At 39.9% G+C, this 25,378-nt stretch overlaps 1 protein-coding gene across 3 annotated transcripts in view; it reads right to left on the reverse strand.

The window, feature by feature from the left end:
* Arhgap10 (Rho GTPase activating protein 10) overlaps positions 1–25,378 on the reverse strand; it is a 288,733-nt gene that overhangs the window by 179,992 nt on the left and 83,363 nt on the right. For 2 of the 3 annotated variants that reach the window (XM_071614634.1, XM_027926721.2), the window contains exons 4-6: positions 16,629–16,700; positions 7,384–7,485; positions 1,765–1,875 (exon numbers count right to left, since the gene is read on the reverse strand). In XM_071614634.1, the coding sequence (XP_071470735.1) occupies positions 1,765–1,875; positions 7,384–7,485; positions 16,629–16,700 (285 nt within the window). The remainder of the gene's footprint in view (positions 1–1,764; positions 1,876–7,383; positions 7,486–16,628; positions 16,701–25,378) is intronic. The other variant, XM_071614633.1, reaches the window with a different exon arrangement.

Below are 25,378 nucleotides of genomic sequence, written 5' to 3' on the forward strand. Positions count from 1 at the left end.
CAAGAGAATCCCAATATTCACTTGTAATTGAAACCTTAACTCTGTAGTTCAACTCATCCATAAGAGTAAAATCATGGAATCAGAGAGCAGAGCTCCAGTCTCTACTGGCATCCATCCCAGGCACTGCAACCCCAGTTTTGTTGACAGGGATGTTCAGTGACTTGCCCAGGGCAGAAGCAGGGCAGTAGCAGGGCAGTAATTAAGCCCTAACGTTTTCTACCAACTCCTAACCTGCCCCTCTTAATTAGAGGGCAGCTGCTTCTGCCCCACGTCTAAATGCATCGAAAGGGAGAAGAGGAGATTTGGGGGGAAGAGTTAAAGAAATTCTGAGATTAATTTTCTTCCAAACAGCTAAATTAGAACAGAAATTTGGGGCTTTAACATCAAATGGCCATCCACAGTCAATCCCTAAGCAATCCCTTGTTATAATGACCATGGGCAAATTATGGAAACTTTCTCGGCTTCAATTTCCTTATTTGTTAAGTGGGATAACAAAAATATCTTGGAGTTACTGCATGGAATGAAGTGAACACAGTACAGTACTTAGAACAATGACTTGAACTAAGAGTGAGCACTGTAAGTGCCCAATAAATGTAGGCCATTATTATTATTTCATATAAAAGGAAAGCTTTAATGAGGTTTAATTTTTCTCTAGTTGTTTAATTTAGGTTATTTTTATTATTCCAACAAGTTTTTAATCAATCAGTACTTAATAGTTCTTTTGTTTCTCAAAACCATGAATATATTGGGTAAACTGTAATAGTATTGAACTGGAACTCAAAGTTGTGTAATACAAAAAGACCATTACGATTAAAATAAATAGAGAATGACTTCCAATGTTTCTCAGTTTGTTTTTGCCAAAACTCTCAGTATGAAATATCCTTGACATTGTAATTAAGAAACATACATTTATATACATGTATTTGAACATAAAAATAACTAAAGCTATTAGAAAAACATTTTTGTGATAACAAAAATCAAGTGTTTCTTGAAACAAAATGCTAGATTCACTCCCTGGATGCAATGGCTCACACCTGTAATCCCAGCAGCTCCAGAGGCTGAGGCAGGAGAATTGTGAGTTCAAAGCCCCAGCCTCAGCAACAGTGAGGCCCTAAGCAACTCAGTGAGGCATTCTTTAAATAAAATACAAAATAGGGCCAGGGATGTGGCTCAGTGGTCGACTGCCCCCAAGTTCAATCTCTGATACTCCCCACAAAAAGAAATGCTAGTTTCACTCACAAAATTTCAAATGTTCCACCTTCAGGTTCTCAACACAGGTTGCTTTAACCATGGTGAGAAATTTTTAACCATGTTAGAAATCATGATGAAAAAAATAACCATTCAATTGTTAAATAGACAGAGTTTGAATGGGTAAAGTTACTTTAAAAATGATCTTGAGTAAAGACGATCCTACAAAAAGCCACTTTCACAAACATTTTGATATTAATTCTTGCAGAAGGATTTTTTTTTTTTAAAGAGTGAAGCTCTAAGGAAAATGGTCAAAATTGCCCATGACTATACTTCTTGAGATCATGTGCCAACAGAAATATTCAATGTGTGTTACTGTACAAAAGAGGCTGAGGACCACTGATTTAGAGGCGATTCCCTGACTTTGTGACTGTGTCCATCCTTCCATGTATAATGTCTGCCTTCATGTTTACACACTATAGCCTCTAGGAACCATGTTAGATCTAAGAGAAAATATGACTATTATATTACCAAAATGTATCACCAAAATAGCAAACAACTTGCTCTAATACTCACAGGCTCCACAAACTCAAACTTCTTTCTTTCTTGGATTTCCTGAAGCTTACACACATATTCAAGAGACAGTTCATAAAAGTGCTGCCGGTTTTGCTCCACTTGGAGATCTGCCTGTGTTAAAGTAATTGAGGTTAGTCAAACTGGAGAGAGAAGGAAACTCTATACCAGAAGTTGGCAAATGTCAGTCCACAGGCCAGATATGGCATGCTGCCTGTTTTTGTAAATAAAGTTGTATCTGAACAGTCAGCACTGTTTGTTTAACGTGAAGTCTGAAGCTACTCTCCTGCCACAACCATAGCATTGAGCAGCTACAGCAGAGACCTCAAGGTCCTCAAGAGTCTAAAATAGTAACCCTCAGACTCTTCAGAAAAAGTCCCCCCACCCCCGCCCTGTAGGCTATAGCTAGCTGACCCCCAAGGACTGGAGGCCCAACAGTTAGGCTTTCTTCAATCACTCGTTCCCAACCATAACTGCCGCCAACTCAAAAAATCACTTCAACATTATTTCCATGAACAAATCTTCCAAGAATGAGGTTGGCCTGAGAGAGGAGGCTGAGGAAATTCCAGTCACTTCAGTACTAGGTGATTGAGAGCAGCAGGTGAGGAATTGGCAGCCATGACACATCTGAGAAACTGGCTCTGGAAGGCAGGTCAGGGTCGGAAGCCCATCTAGGGGTGCTCATGCTCCTAAGCCCTCACCATGTCGGATCACCCTGTGAGTCCAGGGAACACCAGCTGTTCAGGAGACTATTCCAAAATATATAGTTCTAGCTTATCTCGCCTAACTGAACTGGGAGAAGAGTACAGTTCCACAGAGACCAACAGGAAAGGAATTCTCATCCCAGAAACCACTCTCAACAAGGCACTGTGCAGTATTTCTCCTAAGTTGCTAACTTGATTTTCAAAAGTATTGATCTGGACATTTCTCCAGAAAAGATAAAAAATGGCTAACAAGCATAGGAAAAAAAGGCTCAAATAATCATCAGGAAAGTATAATGAGAGACCTCCTCACATCCATCAGGACAGCTACTATAAAATGGAGAAAAGAAGTGAGGTGAGGTAGGGAAGATATGGAGTAACAAACTCTTGCTCATCACTGGTAGGAATAAAAAACGAAGTAGCCACTGTAGAAAACATCCCAAAAGCACCTCAAAAAATTAAAAATAGAATTACCATGGGATGCAGCAATTCCACTTTAAGGTATACACCTAAAAGAACTGAAAGCAGGAACTCAGACACGTGTACACCATTCATAGCAGCATTCTTTACACTAAACAAAAGATAGAAGCTGTCCATGACAGATGAATGAATAGATATTGAACAGCCTGAAATTCTGACACATGATACAACATGGATAAGCCTCAAAGATATTATGCAAGCAAAATAATTCACACATAAAAAGACAAATACTGTAGGATTTCAAATATATGAGATACCCAAAAAAGTGCAATTCACAAAGACAAAATAGAATGGTTTGCCAAGCATAGTGGTGCACGCCTGTAATCCCAGCAGCTCCAGAGGCTAAGGCAGGAGGATAGCCAGCTGAAGGCCAGCTTGGGTGATTTAGAGACCATGACTCAAAATAAGAAGGGCTAGGGGATATAGCTCAGCAATAGAGCAGCCCTGAGTTCAATTCCCAGTACCACAAAAATAAATAATAAAGACGATTTGTTGCCAAGGCAGGAGGAGCAGGCTGTGTTTAATGGGTACCGAGTTTCATCTGTGGAAGATTAAAAAAAAAGCTGTGGCGATAGAGGTGGTAATTATGTAACATAAAGGAATGTAATGCCACTGAACTGCACACTTAAAAATGGTGAAAATCATGAATTTTGTTATCTTTTGCAATGACAGTTGGATAAGCTTTTGAAAATAAAAGTATTTGTCGAATACTTAAATTTTTCATCAAATGCTTTATTAAAATAGTGTTTCAATGCAATAAGTGTTACTAAACTAAAAAAGAGTTTCTATCTCAAAGTCCTATTTGTATGCCCCTGATCATCAGATTTTGATTGGTGAGCCATCAGCAATAAATAGCTACAACTCCCAGCAAACACTAATTCTTGAGTCTTTAACAAAATGAAGACATGGGGAGATAAGGGTGGTTGCTTCATTATTACACCAGAGCCAAAATGACTGGTCCTGTCTGAGCTGATTCTCTCTTGTAGCTGTAGTTGCTACTGTAATTACCCTCACATTTCTGGTCAACTTTTATTATCACCTGTTTAATATTCTGAATATCCAAAACTGTTGTCCCATGTGCTTCACAATTATATCGCCAGAATCCCTGGGATCACAGATAGCCCATGACTTACAATACTGCCAGAGATGTCCAAGTCCTACTAGGGGCACAGAATGATTTCCTTTGCCCTCACCAAGTCTACTTACTACATGATTTGGATATGATTTGAATGTGTCCCCCAAAGATTTGCTGGAAGGTGACCTCTAGGGTGTCCATACTGAACTGATAAAGTCTTTAAGAGGTGAGGCCCAGTTAATGGAAATCAGGTCACAGAAGTACTATGCTTGGAGGGAATTAATGCAGGTCTCCTGGGACTGAATTATTTCCTGGGAGATTAGGTTATAAGGGAGCCTGGCATCTCCCCTGAATCTGTCTTCCACACACACCCCCACTCTGTGATGCCATCGAACTTGAGGCCCTGTGAAGAGCCAAGCAGATGTCCACACCATGCTCTTGAACTTCCAGAACTATAAGCAAATAAAGAAGCCAGCTCAAGCAATTTTTATAGCAACACAAAAGTGAGTAATATACTACACTTAGCAAAAGTCACTAGTTGTTAATTAATACACAATTTCTATTTGATTATCTGAATTGTGGACATTTCTACTATCAGAATGTATAAGATAGATCAGTCACATATGAAGTTATTCAAAGGAGCTACTTCTCTAGTGATATTTATGTTGAAATGTTATTTTGTTGATAGGTAAAGAGAAATTTCAAAATCAAAAGAAATATTTTGTCAAGTAACTAACACTTGTTACAGTATAGAAATTAGAATTTAGGGATATTGATGGAGGTAGAAGCTCTGTTGCCTAAGAAGGTAAACACAAGCCAAAGAAACAGATCCAAGAGAATTACCAAAATAGCCAGCTTTCTGTATACTACAATTTTTTGTTGTTACTCTCATTTGAAACAAGAGGAGACAGTAAATTAGCCACCCACGTTTCTATGCCTTTGTTCAATACAATTCTCAGCAGTTAATCTCTTAAGCACCTGGAGTCACTGAGGATCAGCAACACCTTGGCTGCAGGCAAAAGTTAATGTTTTGAACAACCCACAATAAAAAATTAAAAAAAAAAAAGTAATGAAAATTCAAACCGAACTTTGTTCCCTTTAAAAAACCTCCAGACTTTCAAGAGAAGGATGTTTCAAGTGGGAGTCTGTAAGTTAGTAAAAATCAGAACAAGATAGGAAAGTACACGTAACTGACATGAAACTAAAATTCTTCACCTTCACAGTCTCTTCAAATATCTGATCTGGAACTTAGTGATTGATGAAATTGGGATTGATGAAAATCGCCAAAGCCCTAGCTCAGAGGACACACATCTTCACACTTTTCTTGCCATAAATACATAGAAATCCCTATTCCCTGACAGATACTTTTCTAGGCACAGAGGTTTTGTGCTGCATAAAACTATTTTGTTGAAATCAAGGAACTTACACTCCTTGGAAGAAGCCATCTGACAAGCACATAGTAGGTAAAACAGCTCTAAGAATATGGAGGGGTGTGCGCCTGTAATCCCAGCAGCTCAGGAGGCTGAGGCAGGAAGATCACGAGTTCAAAGCCAGCCTCAGCAATTTAGTGAAGCCCTAAACTTAGCAAGACCCTGTCTTAAAATTTAAAAATTACAAAGGACTGAAGATGAGGCTCGATGGTTAAGCTTCCCTCTGTTCAATCCCGAGCACCAAAAAGGAAAAAAGAAAAAGAATATGGAGGGGAAAAGGCAGAGTAAGGGAAACATTCAGAGTAGGATAGGCAGGAACAGATTTCCTAATAAGGTAACCTGTGAATACAGCATTTGGAAGAGTAGTTGAAGAATTGAAGCGCATGGATCTAGTTTGAAAATATCCTGGGCAGGGGTCCAGGGTGGAGTTCAGTGTGCCCCTTCTGAGGGTAGAATGCATGAAGCCCTGGATTCAATTTCCAGCAAAAAAATTAAAATCATAAGGCAAAAGGAAGACCAAATGTAAAGTTCCTGAGCAAGGAATTTGCTTGGCCCCAGGGAATGGCCTGGGGCCACTACAGGTAGCTGTCAGGAGGGTTTGCATAGGAGGGGGTCCTGAGAAGTGGCCACACTGTATGTTCTGGCGCTAAAGATGGCACAAACTGACAAACTGGATGTAGGCAGTGAGACAAAGGGTCCAGAATGATTCCCATGATTCTTCATGGGCAACATTTGGAACTGGATACCTAATTAGAAAGTGGAGATGGAAATTTACCTGGGGCATAAAAATTCTCTTCCAGATACTTGGAAATAGAGATAATGAAGAATAAAGGTTAAAACTGTTAACAGCATGTCTATAAATGCAACAGCTGTCATTGCAAAATCGACCGAGGGCTAGAGATGGGAGCATGTGTAACTCTGTGTGGTTTTCTACAAAGTGGAACAAGTAGAGAATGGAGCCATACCTTAGGTATTGTAGGGAGGATTAAGTGGTATAAAAGCTCCTTTCTGTTTCATAAACTGTTCTGCGCCATCCAAATGTCAAAGGTATTAGAGAAAAGAAAATGTCACTTGGGGATAATATCCAATCAACCACATGTGTGCCCACATACATATTGTTTGCAACCAACTATCTGAAATTCAAATACATCCTAGAATCAATGCTGTTAGTGTTATTTGGATAAAACTTCACTAGGTACATGTTACAATGGCACATTCTACCCAGATTCCTTACATGTGTAAACCCAAACAAGAAAAGAAGTCGTACTATGTGAAACAAGTGGGGATATAAAACTGCAAACATTTTCCTAAAAAAAGTGTACATTCTGCATTATGAACAACACATGTTTCTATTCAAGCCTTGAGTGAGGGGAAAAAAAAAAAAAACAGCAGGGAATTTTAGAAACAATGAGAGATGTGAATTCCTTTCTCCTTGCATAAAGCTACTCCTTCCCCCCCCCCCCCCGCAAAAAAAAAGGTATATTAACACAAGTAAAAAGGATTTCTTTCAACCAAGCTGAACCTTCTGAATCCCTGGCATTAAATAAGATTAATACTACCTTCATATAAAAGCAAAATTATATATGAGCCTATTAAATTCAATCCATTTATTCAAGAAATCTTGAAAGCCAATTAATAGATCCATCCCTGCACATAATATATCTGTTATACAGTAAGGCTGGTTAAAATTATTGCTCCTATGAAAAAACAGAACCCAAAATTTTTACTACTATGAATCCACGGTTACTCAATCATGATAAGATATGTTCATCATTTTGTGTCTTGTTTCACAAGTACCATTTCTTCTTAATTTGTTGCAAAACCCGTTTTTCCCCCCAATACTTAATTCCAGATGAAGTTTTCAAAAGTAAAGCTCATCTAAAAATATATGCACTTTTTTAATTCTGCAAAGTAACAGAAAAAAAAAAAAGAATACCTCTTGTAAATGTGAGTCTTTCTTTTTGGCTGACAGATTCAAATGTTTATCAATTAGGCTATAATTCTTTTCTGTTTCTTTGTCGAACTTCTTTTTTTCTTCCTACAAATCAGAAAAAAAGACAATTATGATTAAACAGAAAAAAATTCATACACATCATGAATCCACTAGGATGCTCAAAATATGAAAATAAAACAAAGTCCCAGGGAACATGGAGCAATTCAAAAAACATCTGCAGCACCCAAGCCACAGCTTATAAATCAAGTCAGCATGAGGATCAGAGATGCACTTGATTTCTTTGAAGCCTATGCTATTTTTCAACTCTTCATTTACCACTATTAAAAATTAATGCGGTCACTCGTCCCTCACAAAAAGAAAACACAAGAATACATAAGAACAACAACATATAGTCTTTAAAAAAAAAAAAAAAAAAACTTGGTCTCAATTTTGGCTTAGAAAAGGAATTCATTTCAAATGAAATAGTTTGGCTCTAGAATTTTTTTAAAAAATCACAATGATCACTGTTGGGAAAAAAACATCCAAGGAAAGATCTTCTTTCCTCAATGGCTGATATAACAATAAGATCCTCTGGTCAGAAATGTTTTTCATATTCCCATACCTTACCAGTGATTTCTTAACACTGCCTAGAATATATATCAATAGATCAAAAGAGCCTAAAATAATATTGACATACTAGTGCTGAGCTAATTTGGTTAATATTATAAACATTTCTCAGGAACCTGTATTTGCTTTTCTTTTGCTATAGAAGCTTTGAGAAAACAAGCAAAATTTTAAGTGCAGAAAAGACAAACTATGCCCCCTCTTAAGCTGCTGGCCAACTTGGGAGGTGTTTAATAAACACTTTTGAGCATCAATGAGTACATATCACATCCTCATGATATCAAAATGTGTCTATCAAGTTGGGCACTAAAGCACAGGCCTATAATCCCAGTAGCTCAGTGGGCTGAGGCAGAAGGATCACAAGTTCAAGGCCAGCCTCAGCAACTTAATGAGACCCTCAGCAATTTAGCAAGACCCTGTCTCAAAATACAAAATAAAAAGGACTGGGAGTATAGGCTAGTGACAGAATGCCTCCGGGTTCAACCAGAGTTTCCATGCTTCCCCCCAAAAAATAAACACGTTCATCAACTTCAAACTCTCCTGGGAAGATACATTCCTGTCCGTTTTCCAACTTCTCTTTTCTTAAGTAAACAGTGAACTAGTCTGTCTATATCTGGTATGAGATTTCCCTCATAAATACTGTGAATTCTACTTCTTTGCATTTATCTCCCCCCACTACATAGGACCACAAAGTTGTTTTTCAAACCTCCCACAATATATCCTCACCAAGTCTTCTAAAGACCCTAAATTAATGGAAAAGAGTCTCAGGAATGGGAGTTTCTTCCCATTTCTAATCCAAGTCCAATTATCAACTTGCACCCAAAACAAAAAAAAAAAACTAACCACTCATCTGACATCACAGAACCTAAGTTTTCTTCTCAAAAGATCAGGGAGTATTTTCTACTGACTCATTCCTGGTGATCCATGGTCCATCTATGTGAGAGAAGAACCCAAGAAATAGGCAGGTGTAACCTCTCATATGTGTCACACTTGTTGAAACACAGACCTGCATTCTTCTTTATGCCCTAGTTGTTTTTTTTTAATTTACAACTTTTTATTTCACGTCTCAAGTATCAATATATTACAGTCAGTCTCTTTTCTGCTTGTCATTATGCTCTTCATCAACAGAAAATAAACTCTTACAAATGCGTGCTACCTCAAAATCTCCACTAGCTTAAAAGCTTAGAGTGTGAAGAGTAGATCAAGTCTCGGTGCGGAGATCTGGCCACTTTTTGCTGTGACCTTGCACTAGGATCACAGCATTCTCCAAGCATCAGCTTCTTGGGTTTTAAGAAAACAGAAATGAGAGTCACACTTCTGCTTTTTTAATCACAAGAGCACTACAAAACATCCATCATAGTAAGAAAAATTCAAATCCTTTACACATTCGTATTTACCAGGAATACAGAAAACATTTTCACTCTCTTATCTGATTCAATCTGCATCACAGCAAGGGACAAAGGAAGGAGGTAAAATTGGAATTAGCAGACAAAACACCCAGCACATGCAGCAGTAGCTGGTCATGTAAATTAAGTCCTGGGTAAAGTTGGGAATGAAAAGAAAATAGTGATAACAAGCTTTCTAAATAAAGAATTTGGCCAAGAAACATTACCCCCACCAATTATAATAGAAATACATGTGTTCATACATACTATAGTCTTATACAAATGCTGCTGTGTTTTGCTCTAAAATCTCAAGAGGTTGAGAATTATTTCTTCCTTCATGTGTTCTGAATATGATTACAAAGAATTATTTTCATTATGATTGTCTGATTTCTTGTGCTACAATCATAAATTTAAAGGAAGCTGTAGTTTGCAGCATTCAATAAAGAATGGAGTATTTTCAATACTGAATTATAATAGATATAAATATATATATTAATTCTTAAAAAGAAATAGTTGATAAGCCTAATTCAAGAAGTTCCAAAGAGGATAAAATTAATCACAATGTGAAAATATTTCTTATAAAACAGACATTACAAACTCAAGTGAGTCTGGGCCAGGCAATCATATAAGGCATGAAATCGGCTAGAAAAGAAACACTAGGAAAAAGTAGGGCAATGGAAGCCAAGATCTGCTCCAGAGGGAAGGCTCCCAGAACAGCCACCACGTGGGAATACAAGCCCACCACACAGGCCACCTCCAAATTTTCCAGAAACAAAGCTGAAAAAGATAATGGTTTATAAGGGTGGCAACAAAATTTTGCAAAAATTTAATGAGTAAGGTTTTGTTTACAGACTAAATATGACTCATAGGAAATTAGTGAATAATCAGTTGTAATATTGCATGTGTTAAAAAAAAATGAAATACTACCAGAGTAACTGGTAGAATAAGACCTATTATGTATGAATGGCAAAGGGAGTTTATGAACCCAAGAAGCACAATTCAAATAATCAGATCTTTCAAACACCATTGGAAATAAAATATATAAAGATGCCATCAGCAATCACTGGGTTTAAAATAAAGATTATTAATGAACGGTGCTCAAATAATTGCTTAGCTACTGGGAAATAGAGAACCCCACCTCATATCAAAATTAATTCCAGATGGATTTAGAGAGAGTCACAAGTAAAAAATGAAGCCATAATACAGACAAAAGTTTTCATTAGATCAGCAAGTAATACCAGGACCCTCTGGGCAAAAAAGAAAGAAGCTGTAAGAACTTGTAGATATCACAGCCGGGTACGGTGGCACATGCCTGTAATCCCAGTGGCTTGGAAGGCTGAGGCAGGAGAATCAGATTAAAAGCCAGCCTCAGCAACAGGGAGGCACTAAGCAACTCAGTGAGACCCTGTCTCTAAATGAAATACAAAATATGGCTGGGGATGTGGCTCAGTGGTTGAGTGCCCCCGAGTTCAATACCTAGTACCGCCGCCCCATCCAAGAAAAAGAACTTCTAGATATCACAAAATCATCATCATCAAACTGAAGCCAAAATTGACACAGGCAGTCAGTATAGGTAGATAAATCAGGTCAGGTCAAGGAGGAAAATTTGGCTAGGAAGTGAAAGAGGAATTAAAACGCTAATGCCTTCAGAGCCCTTCCTCTACTCTTATCAAGAAAACCCACCCCTGCCCCAACGTGTTGCAAAAGTAACTAGGGATTGTCCCTCCCTATAGGGAGTTGTTAATTATGCCCTCTTCCTGCCAGGATCACTCCACCTTGGCCCCTCCAGCCCACCTGTTTCCCACCTTTTGGCCATTCCACCAAGAGGGCCTAGTCATATAAGCAGGAAAGAGAGAGATAAGGGCAAGAAAGCAGGAGAACAAAGGAAGCCTAAGACATACAAAAAAGGTAGAATGTGCTCACCTCTTGGGATGCCAGGATACCAGCTATGGCCCCCTTCTTCCTCCCAGGAGAAGCCTATGTTTTCCTTTTGTAAATAAACCCTGCTTTATATGCTTGCCTCCTGCACTTCCCTAATGTCAACCTTCAACATGTGACGAAGCAGGACGTAGCTAGTGATTTCAAACCTACCAAACAACAAAGTGGGGGGAAACTGCAACCAAAATGCCTGCAAACAAATAAACATTCTTAACACAAAGCATCCAACGGTTAGTAAAAAGCACATGGTACTACCTCCGTGGAAAAATGGATCAAGAATACAAATCATTCATAAAGTCTGAACAGAACCATGAATTGCCCATTAATTGAATATGGTACTGGAATTTTTTGGTTTTGTTTTGAGAGGAGGAACTAGATGATTTTTGAGTTTTCTTCATTTTTAAGAATGAGGAGACAAAATGGCTTATATTGAAGCTAGAAATGTTAAATAATGTTTATTGTTGGACTAGTCTGGAGAAGAACCCAAGTGCTTTTTTAGATTCCAATTCCTTCTCCCTTTTTATTTAAATGAAGAACTCAGAATGCAGAGAGTAGACAAAAATCTAATCTGTTTGGCATGTTGATAAAGAGCAAGTTATAAAGTAGCAGAACAATTGCAGTGATGTACATCAGACCTATACTAGACATGGGAAGTATATAACCAAATTCATTGCATTATCAAAATAACCTTCTGAGATAGATGTCATTGGTCTCATTTTACATATCATGAAACTAAGGTCTGGCAGTCTTAAGCAATTTGCCCCAAATCAGCCCCACATCACACAGCTCGCTAAGGCATGGAAAAGAGGATTCAAACCAGGAAAATAGCAACTTCCTGCAGGACTTTTTGGTGTATTCAACCCTGAGTGGAGGGTGCATTTCAGAGGGCCTCCACTCAGCCCTCCAATGCCACTTTCCAGGGCACATTTTATTCCCCTCCCATTTTTTTTTTTTTAATTTCACAGATTCCCATATAGCTACTACCTACTTGAAGGCCAGTCAGTATTTTTAATTCAATGTTTTGTCTGAGGGCCTCTCACACTGTGCCAACAATAGATAACAGTATGTTTCATTACTAAAATAAAAGAAATGCAATTACATCAGCATTTTTGCTTTATCAAACAACTTTATATGACAAATTATTCAGGTAGGTTTGTTATTTACCCATATTTTGCGGTCATTTATAGAACATTGGTAAATCAATTATTAGACATTTATTTCACTAGACTTAAGTCTTGGGAAAAATACAAGAGAAATTTGGGCGAGAGTCTGGTAAAGGATTGAGGTGGTAAATCAAACTACATGAAAACATTTTTTTCCAGTCCTATTTAAACTTTTAGATACAATTATATTTGCCCCTTTCCAAGAACTTTTTCACAGACTATTGTCAATACAGTTTAGTTGGGTATGCTTGGTATTTGCATGCTGTTGCTGCTTCTCTAAATCCACATTTGTATTATCTGATTGGATGGATATGCTAGTTTTTTTATTAATTTATTTACATGGTGCTGAGGATGGAACCCAGTACCTCACACTTGCTAGGCAAGCACTCTACCACTGAGCCTCAAGCCCAGCCCTGATACGCTAGTTTTTAATTCACTCACTTTTTTTGCTAATCAACTAATGTTTACTGAAGACTTAATATTTATTTCCATGTTTTAATCTCATGTAGTTTTTATAATAACCTTGAGGTGTTATATTCCCATTTTGTAGAGAAGCAAACTGAGGCATGGAGAGGTTACATTAATTTCTCAAAACACACAGCTAGTAAGCATCATAACTGAGATATGAACCTGTATAGTGACTTTGTAGACAGTTCTTCCAAGTAGGATGCACTACTACCTCCCCGCAGAGGGCAGAGCCCTCCAAAGTCAAATGCAAAGTGTCTGTTAAGGTTGGAGGGATTCACCATGGGTGAGGAATAGTGACGCCTGCATATTCTACAACCTTAGAAGATAGAGTTAAAATCTCCCTCTGGAACAAAAAAAAAGGGGGGGGGGGTTACTTCAGAGTATAATAAGATAATGCCTTCAGTTATGACAAAGTTTGGCAAGTTTGCCTGCAGTCCCCTGGGGATCTTCAACTGTGATGAAACCCCTGTTTGTGTAGTATCTACCAGGGCCACTCTGTATTAGCACCTGGGACTCGAGGGTCAAGAGTAATGGATGTCAACAAGAATCTCAGGTGGCTTACTGTGCTAAGGGTAATAAAGCTCCTTGTCTTTGGGCCAGGGGTCTCGTGTCTTTTGCTTCCCACTGTAACTCTGAAGTTGTGCCCTGGTATTTCTCAGAGGTTTTATTCAATGTTTGGTTCTTTTGTTGTTTGGTATCTATACCAGTTTCCTGTGGATAAAATCAGCATCTTATGAGCAATGGCTACCAAAGCACCATGGAATACTGGTGCATAAGTGCGCCCTCCTCCAGGGAGGGAAAGAGCCTGAAGAGGAGGTAAGGCAAACTCCCAGCAGCCACCTGACATGAAGCAGATAGAAAGGCTTCTGTCCTGTGATGGCACAGGGACTTCTGCCCAGGGGTGAGAATCTAGCAAGAACTTAAGAAAATGCAGCAGAGCCTACAAAACAGAGGGAGGAGCCGAAACTAGACAGACATGACTCAAGGTGGGCGTATCTACACAGACACAAAGGTGGAGAATCCTCATTGGGGCTTTTGGCAAATCCCATTTACAAAAACCTCCAACATCTTGGACTATGTTTGAACCACAGTTAAACATGTAATTGGGCTTCTGGAAACTGGAGAAAGTAAGAGTCCATGGAACCAAAAGAGCTTCGATAGAAAGGCAAAGGGTATGACGTTACCAGACAGAAAAAAGGAGGAGGAGGAAAGAGATAAAAATGTTCACACTGACATCTAAAAATTCGGATGTGGTCAAGTTAAGGGACTTTTTTTTTTTAAATCTCCACATGAAAACTGCCATTTAAAAAAAACTCTCTAAAGATTGATAAAAAAAATAAAAGTGAGTGCTTATCAGAATAGAACTGAATGATTAGGAAATGGATGCAGAAAATCAAACATCCATCCAAACTTCAAGCCTCATCCTGGTAACTCTAGAGGTCAAAGAACAACCTTAGGCTAGGCTACTAATTAGATATCTACTACAGTAAGGCAGGGCAGAGGCTAGGAGAAAATGAAGAAAGTTAGCAGTCTTTTAAAGATTTAACCATCTATTGAACAGACAAGGTATTTATATATTGATGTAGAGCCTAATCCACCTCTCTAATGTTTTTATGATATATGAAAAACTGCAAGTTAAAAAGGGCTTCTTGTCGGGTATGGTGGCGCACCCCTGTAATCCCAGTGGCTTGGGAGGCTGAGGCAAGAGGATCGTAAGTTCAAAGCCAGCCTCAGAAATTTAGCAAGGAGATCCTATCTCAAAACATAAAAAGGGCTGGGGATGCGGCTTGGTGGTTGATTGAGTGCCTCTGGTTTCAATCTCTGGTATTCCCCTCCCCCCCCCAAAAAAAAGGCTTCTCCCTAGGACCCAAAAGGACTGGCTCCTTGCAGTCAACACACATACTATCCTGAACAAGAATGTAGAATAAATTCATCATAAACCTGAATCCAGGAGTACAATGGAAGGGGAAAGAAAAGAGACTGAGAATGTGGTAACTACACAGCTCAAGGCATAGACTAAACTACTAAAATAATACTTCTTTAAAAAGGGAAAATTATTTTGCAAGTTGTTTTGCTAGACAAGCATATCATCAGAAGCTGGGAAAGTGCAGGGTGGGGCAAAGAATCAACAGAAGATTCTATTGAAGGTCAATAGAAGGCCAGAAATATATAAAACCCAGAGGGGTAGATAGCTAAACATATATATTATATATGTATGTATATATAATACATATATTCATTGGTAAGATTATACTCATTTTTCATTTGCAAGATAAGATTTTTGCCTAATCCACAAGAAATGAACATTGCATACATACAGTAACAATCAACCAGTTAAAATAACTGATATGTTCAAGTCCAAAATAGCTTAGACACTACTGGGGGAAAAAAAAGTCATGAAATTACAAAGCAGATCCCTAGGTCCTTCCATTTACAGATAAAGCCAATTATTTCCAGAGAGATGAAATGAGGCCCCCAATATCCTGCTGCAAAGCCAGGGGCACAACCCAGATGCATACAGTTCAGCAAACATCATAAAGATCTGGAGGTGCCCACACACACTATCCCCTACCTACACAGTATTGATTTATAGTCCTCCATTAAAAACTATAAAATAGTTTATCACTTAAAGGAAAATGGATTCTGTAAATAGCAACTAAAAAGCTGGAATGCTTCGGGCCCATCTGTGTAGTTACAGCTACTGAGGCATCTGTTTATTTGTACCAAGGGATTTTAACAGTTTCTTTTAGGAAGATAGAGGAGGAAAAAACAAAAAAAGAACTCACATCTCCAGGCATGTGGGAAAAAAATTAAATATAAAAACCACCTTCCCTAAACTGATGTTGTTTTTCTCTCTTCAGGCCAAGCCAAAAATGGTCCACAATACACTAATGTCACTTTTTTTTCTCCTCAAGTACATACAAAATGTTCAGGAAAGACTGGTGAAAATTATTTCTCTGGGACAGCTGAAAAGCTCAGATCACAAACTTTAGAAGTTGCTAAATATATCCCAGGCTCCCTGTGGCAAGTCACTGTATTATTCCCAGAAATCCTGGCTAAATCCCAGATCCTTGAGCAGAGAGACTACAGTTCACTCATGTATGAATCCCCAGTACACCACTACCCAACATGCCCTACAACAACAACCTGGTATGTTACTGAAGCTCAACAAATTTATTCAATTGCAGGAAAGTATGTTAAATTATAACAATAACAACAATGTCATGTTATAAAATAATTTAATAAAAAAAAATTCTTCCTAGCTTCAATGGCACCATGGTGTAGCAGTATCTCTATACCCTTAAGCCCTATTACAAAGCTACAACCTCCCTAAAAATAGAGGTGTACATGGAAATAACCACACTCCCTATAGTGATAAGATCCCTCTATTCAGAGTAATGTGTTGTTTGGTTAAAGATATTTTTAAAACTCCATATGCGAAGGTGTAGCCAAAGAGGATTACTAGAGGTTTTATTACCCTATCCAGGTGTTTTTGTTTTGTTTTCAATTTCATCTCCCCAAAGGGGAAAAAGCATACTTAAAACATGAAACAACAGATGGTTGGCTCCAGCATCTCCCAGGAAGCTGCCAAATGTGAACAAAGTATACAATCAAGTAGCAGAGCCATCTACATTTTCTGTTTACAAGTGTACTCAAGTTAAACACAAACCTTTACAGCTCCAAGTTGCTCTTTTCTGAATTTTTCCAAGGGTTTAATCAGGGTTTCAGTTACGCTTAATGCCTAGAGAACAAGAAGGATAACAAAAGAGCATAGCATTAGGTTTCTAAAAAGGAAAACATTAGTATTGCATTTCCCTCCTCCACTCCACCCAGAAATAAAATGAGCAACACATCTAACTGCTTTATCTCACCCCGCCAATCCAAGAATTAAATCACTTCCCATCTTACTAAACCACTAGAACTCATAAATATTGTCAGGGGAGAAGAACCAGGGCAGCTGGCCAGGGCCACATGCAACGCAGCCCCACGCTCCTCCATGAAGTGGCCAGAGGACCATCTTTACACAAAGGGTCTATCACATCCATTAACAGAACACTTCTGTTCGAGGTATTTTTTTCTTCCTCCTCCTCAGAAATTTAAAATTCAATTACATTCCTTCATTGGTAATCAGACTACATTAAGGAAAGGAATAGAATTGTGGCTACTCTTTAAAATAAAACCAGTCTGAAGAATTCCTTCATTACTGAAGAATTCCTTGTAAGGATTTAAGGCATATTAGCACAGTGGAATTGCTGGAGGCTCAGGAAAGTCAAGGAAAACATTTGGGTGCGTTGGCAAATGTACATCAGGGAAGGCCCACAGGACAGGGGCCACCAGCCAACTCCAGCCACAACCACATTCATTCCTTATATTGGGTGATGTGGGCTTTTTGTTCTATGCCACAAAACACTGAAAATACAAACCAAAGGGAATATTCATCTAAAGAGGAAAAAAATAGGCTGAGCAGTGGCTCCATCAGCCTTTATTTCCAGGGAACCAGGAATATCCAGAATGTGGTTGGGAAGGAATCATCTTTAAAATACTACACAAGAATATGTCATCCCTCTTTTCTCAAGAGCCCCCCAAAAACCCAAGATTAAAAATACAGAAAAACGGGCTGGGGTTGTAGCTCAGCGGTAGAGCACTCGCCTAGCACAAGCAAGGCCCTGAGTTCGATCCTCAGTACCACATAAAAATAAATAAAATAAAGGTATTGTGCCCAACTAAAAAAATAAATATTTTTCAAAAATACAGAAAAACATTGGGCTGGGGATGTGTCTCAAGCGGTAGCACGCTCGCCTGGCATGCGTGCGGCCCGGGTTTGATCCTCAGCACCACATACAAAGATGTTGTGTCTGCCGAAAACTAAAAAATAAAAATATTAAAAAGTTCTCTCTTAAAAAAAAAATACAGAAAAATAAAAATAAGTGACTTAGAATAGGAAAACAATTTAAAAAAAAAAGAAAGCACAGAATTGGGGATAGAACCCAGGGCCTCATGCATGCCAAGCAAGCTCTATCACTGAGCTTTACATCTCCAGCCCTTAGGGAGGATTTTTAATTTAACCAAAGGTTCCTCTGCAGTGTCTCATGCATGATATAAGTGTTTTTTCCCCAAGGAGACCAGTAACACTGTAAGATAGGGAACACTCAGAACAACCAGAGTTAAGAGGCCCATAGTCTGAGCTTTCTGCCCCAGGATGGCTTCTGGGTTCCACTCAAAAGAGATAGGATGCCGGGTGCATTGGCACACGTCTGTAATCCCGGTGGCGCCAGAAAACTGAGGCAAGAGGATCTCAAGTTCAAAGGCAGCCTCTGCAAAAGTGAGGCGCTAAGCAACTCAGTGAGACCCCGACTCTAAATAAAATACAAAATAGGGCTGGGGATGTGGCTCAGTGGTTGAGTGTCCCCGAGTTCAATTCCTGGTACCAAAAAAAAAAAAGAAAATTGAACTATTTCAGGAAACGGATATCTGCTGAGCCATCTAGTGCCAGGTGATCATGCTACAAGAATACTGATGCCTCCCCTCTTGAACTTTTAGCAGAGGAGACCTAATGGACACATGAACACTTGAGTAGATAATATAACTGCAAATTCTACTAATGCCTCCTGGTGGGAAAGAACAGGGTACTGTGAAGACTTCATTAGAGGTGACATAGGAGAAACGTGCTCAGTGTGAGCTTCATCAAAGTGTGACATTTAAGTTAAGAGCTGAAAGATGAGAAGGAATTAATGGTTCAAAGAACAAGGGAAACTGTCTCCAGCCCAAAAGCAGCAGAGGCAAAGGATTAAGGTGAGAAGTTGTTCAGGAATTTCAGCAAATGTCAAATGCCAGTATGCCGCAGAGTAAGGAACAATGAAGAAAAAGCAGAGAGCCGGCCACAGTGGGCAGCCAGACAGAACATGCTGGGCTCTAGGTAAAAGGCTTTTTTTTTTTTTCGGGGGGGGGGGGGGGGTGGGGTGTGTGGATTGAACGCAGGCATGCTTAACCACTGAGCCACATTCCCAGCCTTTCAAGTTTTGTTTTGGGGGAATACCAGGGATTGAACTCGGTGGCACTCCAATACTGAGCCACATCCCCAGCCCTATTTTGTATTTTATCCTGCCTCAATTCCAAGTGGCTGGAATTACTGGCATGCACCACGGCGCCCTGCAAGGGCTAAAGTTCTGAGTTAGATGGAAAGTCTCCGAAAGGAAGTGTTTAAGCATAGAATTGACACAATGATAATTCGATCTTTTAAAGATTACTCAAACTGTTCTTTAAAAAAAGGATTAAAGGTGCAGAAAACCAGAAGGAAAATTCTCTTTAGGAGGCCTCCAGAATGATACAGGAAAGAGATTACAATGGCTCAAATGTAGGGACAATAGAAATAAAGAAGATTTGAGAGATATTTGCAGGTAGAATCCAAGTAATGGGTAATGAACTGGATGTGGAAAAGGCAGAGATCTCCATAATCACTCAGGTTTACATATGAGCAACTGATAACATAATACTGTTATAATTTAGATTTACACTAACCCCCAATGTAAAAGGCTTGGCTGCCAACCCATGGCACTCCCAGAAGGTGAAGGAACCTTTCAGAGGTGGGGACTAGGAGGAGAAAGTTAGGGCACTGAAGACACATCCTTGAAGAGGATCCTGCAACCCCATCCCCTCCTCTTGTTTTCTGTTCCTGGCCACATGAAGTAAGTCTGACACATGCTCCCACCATGATGTTCTACGCCACTGAAGACCCAAAAGCAAGGGAGCCAATCATGGACTAAAACCTTTGACACTTAACTAAAATAAACCTTTCCTCCTCCTCTTATCCCCCACCCCCGCAGTACTGGGGATTAACTCAGGAGACTCTACCACTGAGCTGCATCTCCAGCCCTTTCTATTTTTTATATTAAGAAAGGACCTCACTAAATTGCTGAGACTGGCTTCAAGCTTGTTCCCCTTCTGCCTCAGACACCCAAGTAGCTGGCACTAGAAGCACATGCTACCATACCCAACCATTTCCTCCATTTGAGTAGTTTATCTCAGGTATTCTGTCACAGCAACAGAAAACTAACAAATACTACTAGAAGCAGAAATATTGTGAGGAAAAGCAGCTTGGGAGAATGTACTAAGAGCTCACATTAAATGTGAGATGCCAAGAATCATCCAAAAGATGATCAACATAGTGTCAAAGGCATGGCCCACAGCCTGGAAGAGACAAGTCCAGATCAGAGGCAGAAATCTAGTAGTCACCAACAGGTGCATGACATTTTAAATCATGGAAGTAGATAGGCAAGATGTGAGAGAAGGAAAGGAAAGGTCCCAGACCAAGCACTTACGTCAGGAAAGGAAGATTAGGAAAACGACTATGGAGACTGAGAAGAAGCTACCAGGGCACTGGATGAATGAAGAAAGCTGTGGGAGCTGCAGAGAAATCAAAGGAGGAATGAGACCTCCACAAAAAGGTGAGGAACGGGCACAGCTGCAGGGATTCATGACTAAAAAGTCATTTGGTGGAACAGTTCTTTCAGAACGATGACCACGAATGACAGAACAGATGACGATTGCTGAAAAGGAAGTTGAGGTAACTCTACCATGGGAAGGCAGGTAATGCCAAACTTCATGCAGAGTTGCCCAGTCACAGGAATAAAGTATTTCCCTCCCTTCTAACAGGTGCCAGTCCCAATGGGCTTGTAGACTTCATGAGGAAAAGCTGAGGGAGTTGCTACCACATGTTTATTTTTTCCAGAAAGTACAAGGCTGAAGGTCACTTCCTGAGAGTTTGATCATGTGAACAAACTTGGAGGGCAAGTAGAATGAAAGAAAAAAATCACCATAAACAAAGAAACAGGAACATTCCTCAGCAGGGCTGAAGGCCCTGTGAGGGGTGAGCAGGAGTGTCCCTCTGCCTTGTTCCAGGATTTTTTCTAGCAGTGAAGGCAGAAGTCGGGTGGCTGGGTTCACCCTGGGTGAGAGGATTTCCATAAGCGCCACATGGGTTGGTATGTGAAGTCCTGGTGAATCTCACAGATCTAGGAGAAGAGGAGGCCGCCCCTGGGTAAGAGAAGACATGCTGATAGGGCCTACACAGGACCAAGTCTGACAGTTTGGAGAAGGCAAAAGGGTAGGTGACAAAACACCTGAGACAAGCAATTTAAGAGGAGGGAGGATCTACTTTGGCTCGTGGTATCAGAGGCTTCAGTCCACACCCGCTTAGCCTGTTATCGTGGCAGGCAGCATGTGGTGGAGAAACTGTTCCCCTCAAAGCAGTCAGGAAGCAAGAGAAAGATAGGAGCCAGGGTCCCATATCTCCTTTCAGAGCATACCCCCAATGACCTAAACTCCTCTACTAGCCCCCAGCTCCTAAAGGTTCCACCACCTCCCAAGAGCACCGCAGGCTGGAGATCAAGGCTTGAACTTATGAGCCTTGAAGGACACTTGAGATCCAAATCAGAATGTGGTTAAAATTAAAAAAAAAAAAAAGTTTCTCCATGCATACATGCAGAGAAGGGCAGAACAGCAATTTGAGTGTGGAATTACAGGTGGTTCCATGTTAATAAAGCAGTGAAGAAGGGCAGGGGTTGTGGCTCAGTGATAGAGTGCTCACCTAGTACATGCGAGGCCCTGGGTTTGATCCTCAGTACCACATAAAAATAAATAAATAAAATAGTGTGTCCAATTACAACTAAAAATATTTTTGAAATGCTCCAAAAATGCTAGGGGTAGGCATCCATACTATGAATACATGAAATCCTTTAGAATGAGAACCCAAAATGCTATACTGTGGAGCAAACACTTTTCTTTGCAGAAAAGGACCAGGCCACAAAGATTACTCAAGAACAATTTTAGATACCAAGGTTTGTCCTTCATTTGGAGAATTAATTGGATGCAATATTCACCCAGCCTCCAAGAGTTAATGCTAGGGGCTGGGGATGTGGCTCAAGCGGTAGCGCGCTCGCCTGGCATGCGTGCAGCCCGGGTTCGATCCTCAGCACCACATACAAACAAAGATGTTGTGTCCGCCGAAAACTGAAAATAAATATTAAAAATTCTCTCTCTTTCTCTCTCCCTCCCTCTCTCACTCTATCTTTAAAAAAAGAAAAAAAGAGTTAATGCTAGCACTGGAAAAGAACACAAAAGATTTGTGTCTGACCGTTTGCAGGTCAATAAGCAAATTTCCAAAACAAGGATGGCACTAGTGTGACAGATAACAGTACATCCAACTTTCTAATTAAAAGAGAATTTTAATTAAGAATTCTTCTAAAATCCCTTATGATGCTAGGTGTGGTGGTGTACACCCAAAATTCCAGTGACTCAGGAGGCTGAGACAAGTTTGAGGCCAGCCTCAGCAACTTAGTGAGGTCCTAAGCAACTTAGACCTTGTGTCAAAACAAAAAATAAAAAAGGCTTAGGATGTAGCTCAGTGGTAAAACACCTCTGGGTAGAATCCCCAGCACAAAACAAAAACAAAAAAAGAAAGAAAAATTCATTATTTTTCTTCTTCAGAAAAATCTGACTTGGTAACTTTGGAATGGAGCCTAAAAATTTCTACTTAAGAACAAAATAATAAGGCAGCCACTGAACATTTTAGCAAGGCACTGTTGGGCAACAAGGATTGTTTTCTTCTTTTTCTCAAAACAGGAGAATCCATGGAATTTCTCAGGGCCTTTTATAATTTCACAGAAATACTGGATAATATTTGTTATTAAGTGTTACTGGTATTTTCTAACGTCAAAACACTGTACTTCCCCAGAGACCAATGAATACCAAATCTAGAACTACCCCTACTAAGCTAAAAGCAATTTATAGTGATGACAGTTTATCAAATTTCACAGAGTCAGTTCGAGTAATAATGAGAAAGCTTTCAAATGCTAACTTGTAAGGAGTCAGTCAGATAAAAGAGGCAATATAGAAAAAAGTGACTTTACAACCACACTTAAGTTTATACAGCCATATTTTTTCCTATAAAATTCTTAGACTAAGAAGTCGCAAAATTCCTTTGTTGCTAATGAGCCTTGAAAAGGGTTTTGGATAATCATACTTGGAAACCAAAGGGAGCTCCGTGAACATAAAACAAGTTAATGTGTCAGTTGCTCTCTCCCTAGAGCAAGGGACAGCCAACTTTTTCTATAAAAGGCCAGGTAATGAATAATTTAGGCTTTGAAGCCATGAGGCCTCGCCACCGTAGCACAAAAGTAGCCATCGACAGTATGTAAGTGAAGGGATGCAGCTTGTTCCAATGAAACTATGTCCAAAATGGAGGCAAGGAGGATTTGTGGGCCATGGGCTGCAAAACACTGCCTGAAATCACCTTGAGTTCCTGTGACAATAAATATTATCTTTTATGTTCAACAGACATTTGCTCTATTGGCAGCCTACTAGGAATTTGGGGTGGGGGGAGTGGAATGTTGAGTGAGAATCCATTCAAGGATCTCTCCCACTGAAAAGAGGGCCTCCAGAATGGTGCCACGGAATAGGCCAGCGCTGAAGGGCAACTACTCAAGTGTATGTCTTAACATTTTATGTGAATAGTGGGCTTAAAGCCCCTCAAGTTTTTATTTAACTCAAGTTCAGCAAGAGCCAAAGGAAACCACCAGCTGCCCCAGAAGATAATGATCATGCGCACCACTTACACATATTGCTCAAATCCAAAAAGAAACCCTTCAGATCAGAACCCATCTCCATAGTATGGTAACCATGTTCTCAGACTTGTTTTTTTTTTTTTTTTTTTTTTTTTTTTTTGGTATGAGGGATTGAACCCAGGGGCAGTTAACCACTGAGCCACATCCCCTGCCCCCTGCCTTTCTGTATTTATTTAGAGACAGAATCTCACTGAGTTGCTTAGGGCCTAAGTTGCTGAGGCTGGCTTTGAATTCTCGATCCTCCTGCCTCAGCCTCCTGAGCCATTGGGATTACAGGTATGCACCATGGTACCTGAGTCAGAAAGGCATTTCTAATGGGAGTCAAGCAGGAACATGACCAGAATGCTGAAGAGGTTCAGGCAGAGGAAGTAAGTAAATCAGGTTTTGAATGGGTGTTGGGAGGAAGAGAACATTTAGAAGCAACAGGAAACTGTCTTTAAAATATCTAAATGGATACCGAGTAATAGAAGAAAAAAAATCAATTTGCTTTGCTCCAAGTGGGCAAAAACAGGTGTAACGGGCAGAAGCTACAGAGCAGCAGATCTGGTTTCATTCTCAGGAAGGACTCAATAAGAACTGTAACGGGCCAGGCTGCATGAGGAGGTAGTGCCCTCCAGCACCTTCCACATGAACATGCAGAGGCTTGAGGACTAATGTCCAGGTATACTCTGTCACAGATTCCCAGCCTGGCAGAAGGATGGCCTAGGAGACCTCCGACGCCCTGCCCATCTCACATCCTGGGGTTCCAAGTAAGCCTGGAGGAGCAGAAGCACAGAGACTATTGCCGTGTTGCCTTAAAACGCTGCGATGGCAGACTCAAGACTCCATCAGAACTTCACGATTTAGAGTAAAAGAACAAAAGGATTGTCAATGTTGTGGGGGATGAAAACATTTCCAGCGACTGCCCAGGACTGAAATCCCTTTGCATTGGCCATGTAAGAACCTTAACTGGGTAAGAAGGGAATGAATGGTCATCTTAAGTGACCCTACAGATCAGGCCAGAGCTAAGGAATTTGTTGCCAGCAAGAGCTGACCAGCAGAGGACGGGACTCCCCACTGTGGGGGCAAGTGCTGCCGAGGCCCCAGCAGAGATCAGAAGTAACATTCCGATGTTGTCAATCCTAAAGAGAAAAGGGCTTCAAGCCCCAAACCCATGCTCAGTAACAAGACAATAAAACATAACTACAGCCCGTGACATCTTTATCGCAATTTTTTTTTTAAAGTGTCAGCCTAGGCAAAACAATAAACACATCGGTATAAATACTCAATCGTGCCTTTCTAATTACTCAGTACTAACAAACACAGAGCGAGACAACAGAAGGACTTAACGGCTGTTCCCCACGGACCTCATTTTTTTAAGCCTGGATTCCAAGTGTTTCTGACCCCCAGAGGAATGCATAATCTGAGTGCAAAGAAGAATTTCCACTATTTTCTCCCATGACCTTCCAGACTCTTCCCATTTCATTATGCTAAAGGGAAAACTCAGCTTTCCAATTCCGAGGTCAAGAATAGCAGGGAAGGAACCACTCGGCAAAGATGGTCTTTATTTTTCCTTGAAACAGAGCTTGAGAACAGGCACCAAGGAACTGTCACATGTATCTGAACATAATTTTTTTTTCTCCCAAAATGATCCCTCAGGGGGGAAAAAGGGATTTGTTTTATATGTAGATTCTTCCAGAATCTTCAAGGAAGATACTTCCCATTAGTTTGATCTCAAAAAAAAAAAAAAAATGAGGAATCCTAGCCCGAAATGGCCCCAAACACATCTAGTTTCAGATATTTAGAGTTACAAAAACAA

Source organism: Marmota flaviventris, chromosome 7 (assembly GCF_047511675.1).
Source record: "Marmota flaviventris isolate mMarFla1 chromosome 7, mMarFla1.hap1, whole genome shotgun sequence".
In the NCBI taxonomy this organism is placed as follows: Eukaryota; Metazoa; Chordata; class Mammalia; order Rodentia; family Sciuridae; genus Marmota; species Marmota flaviventris.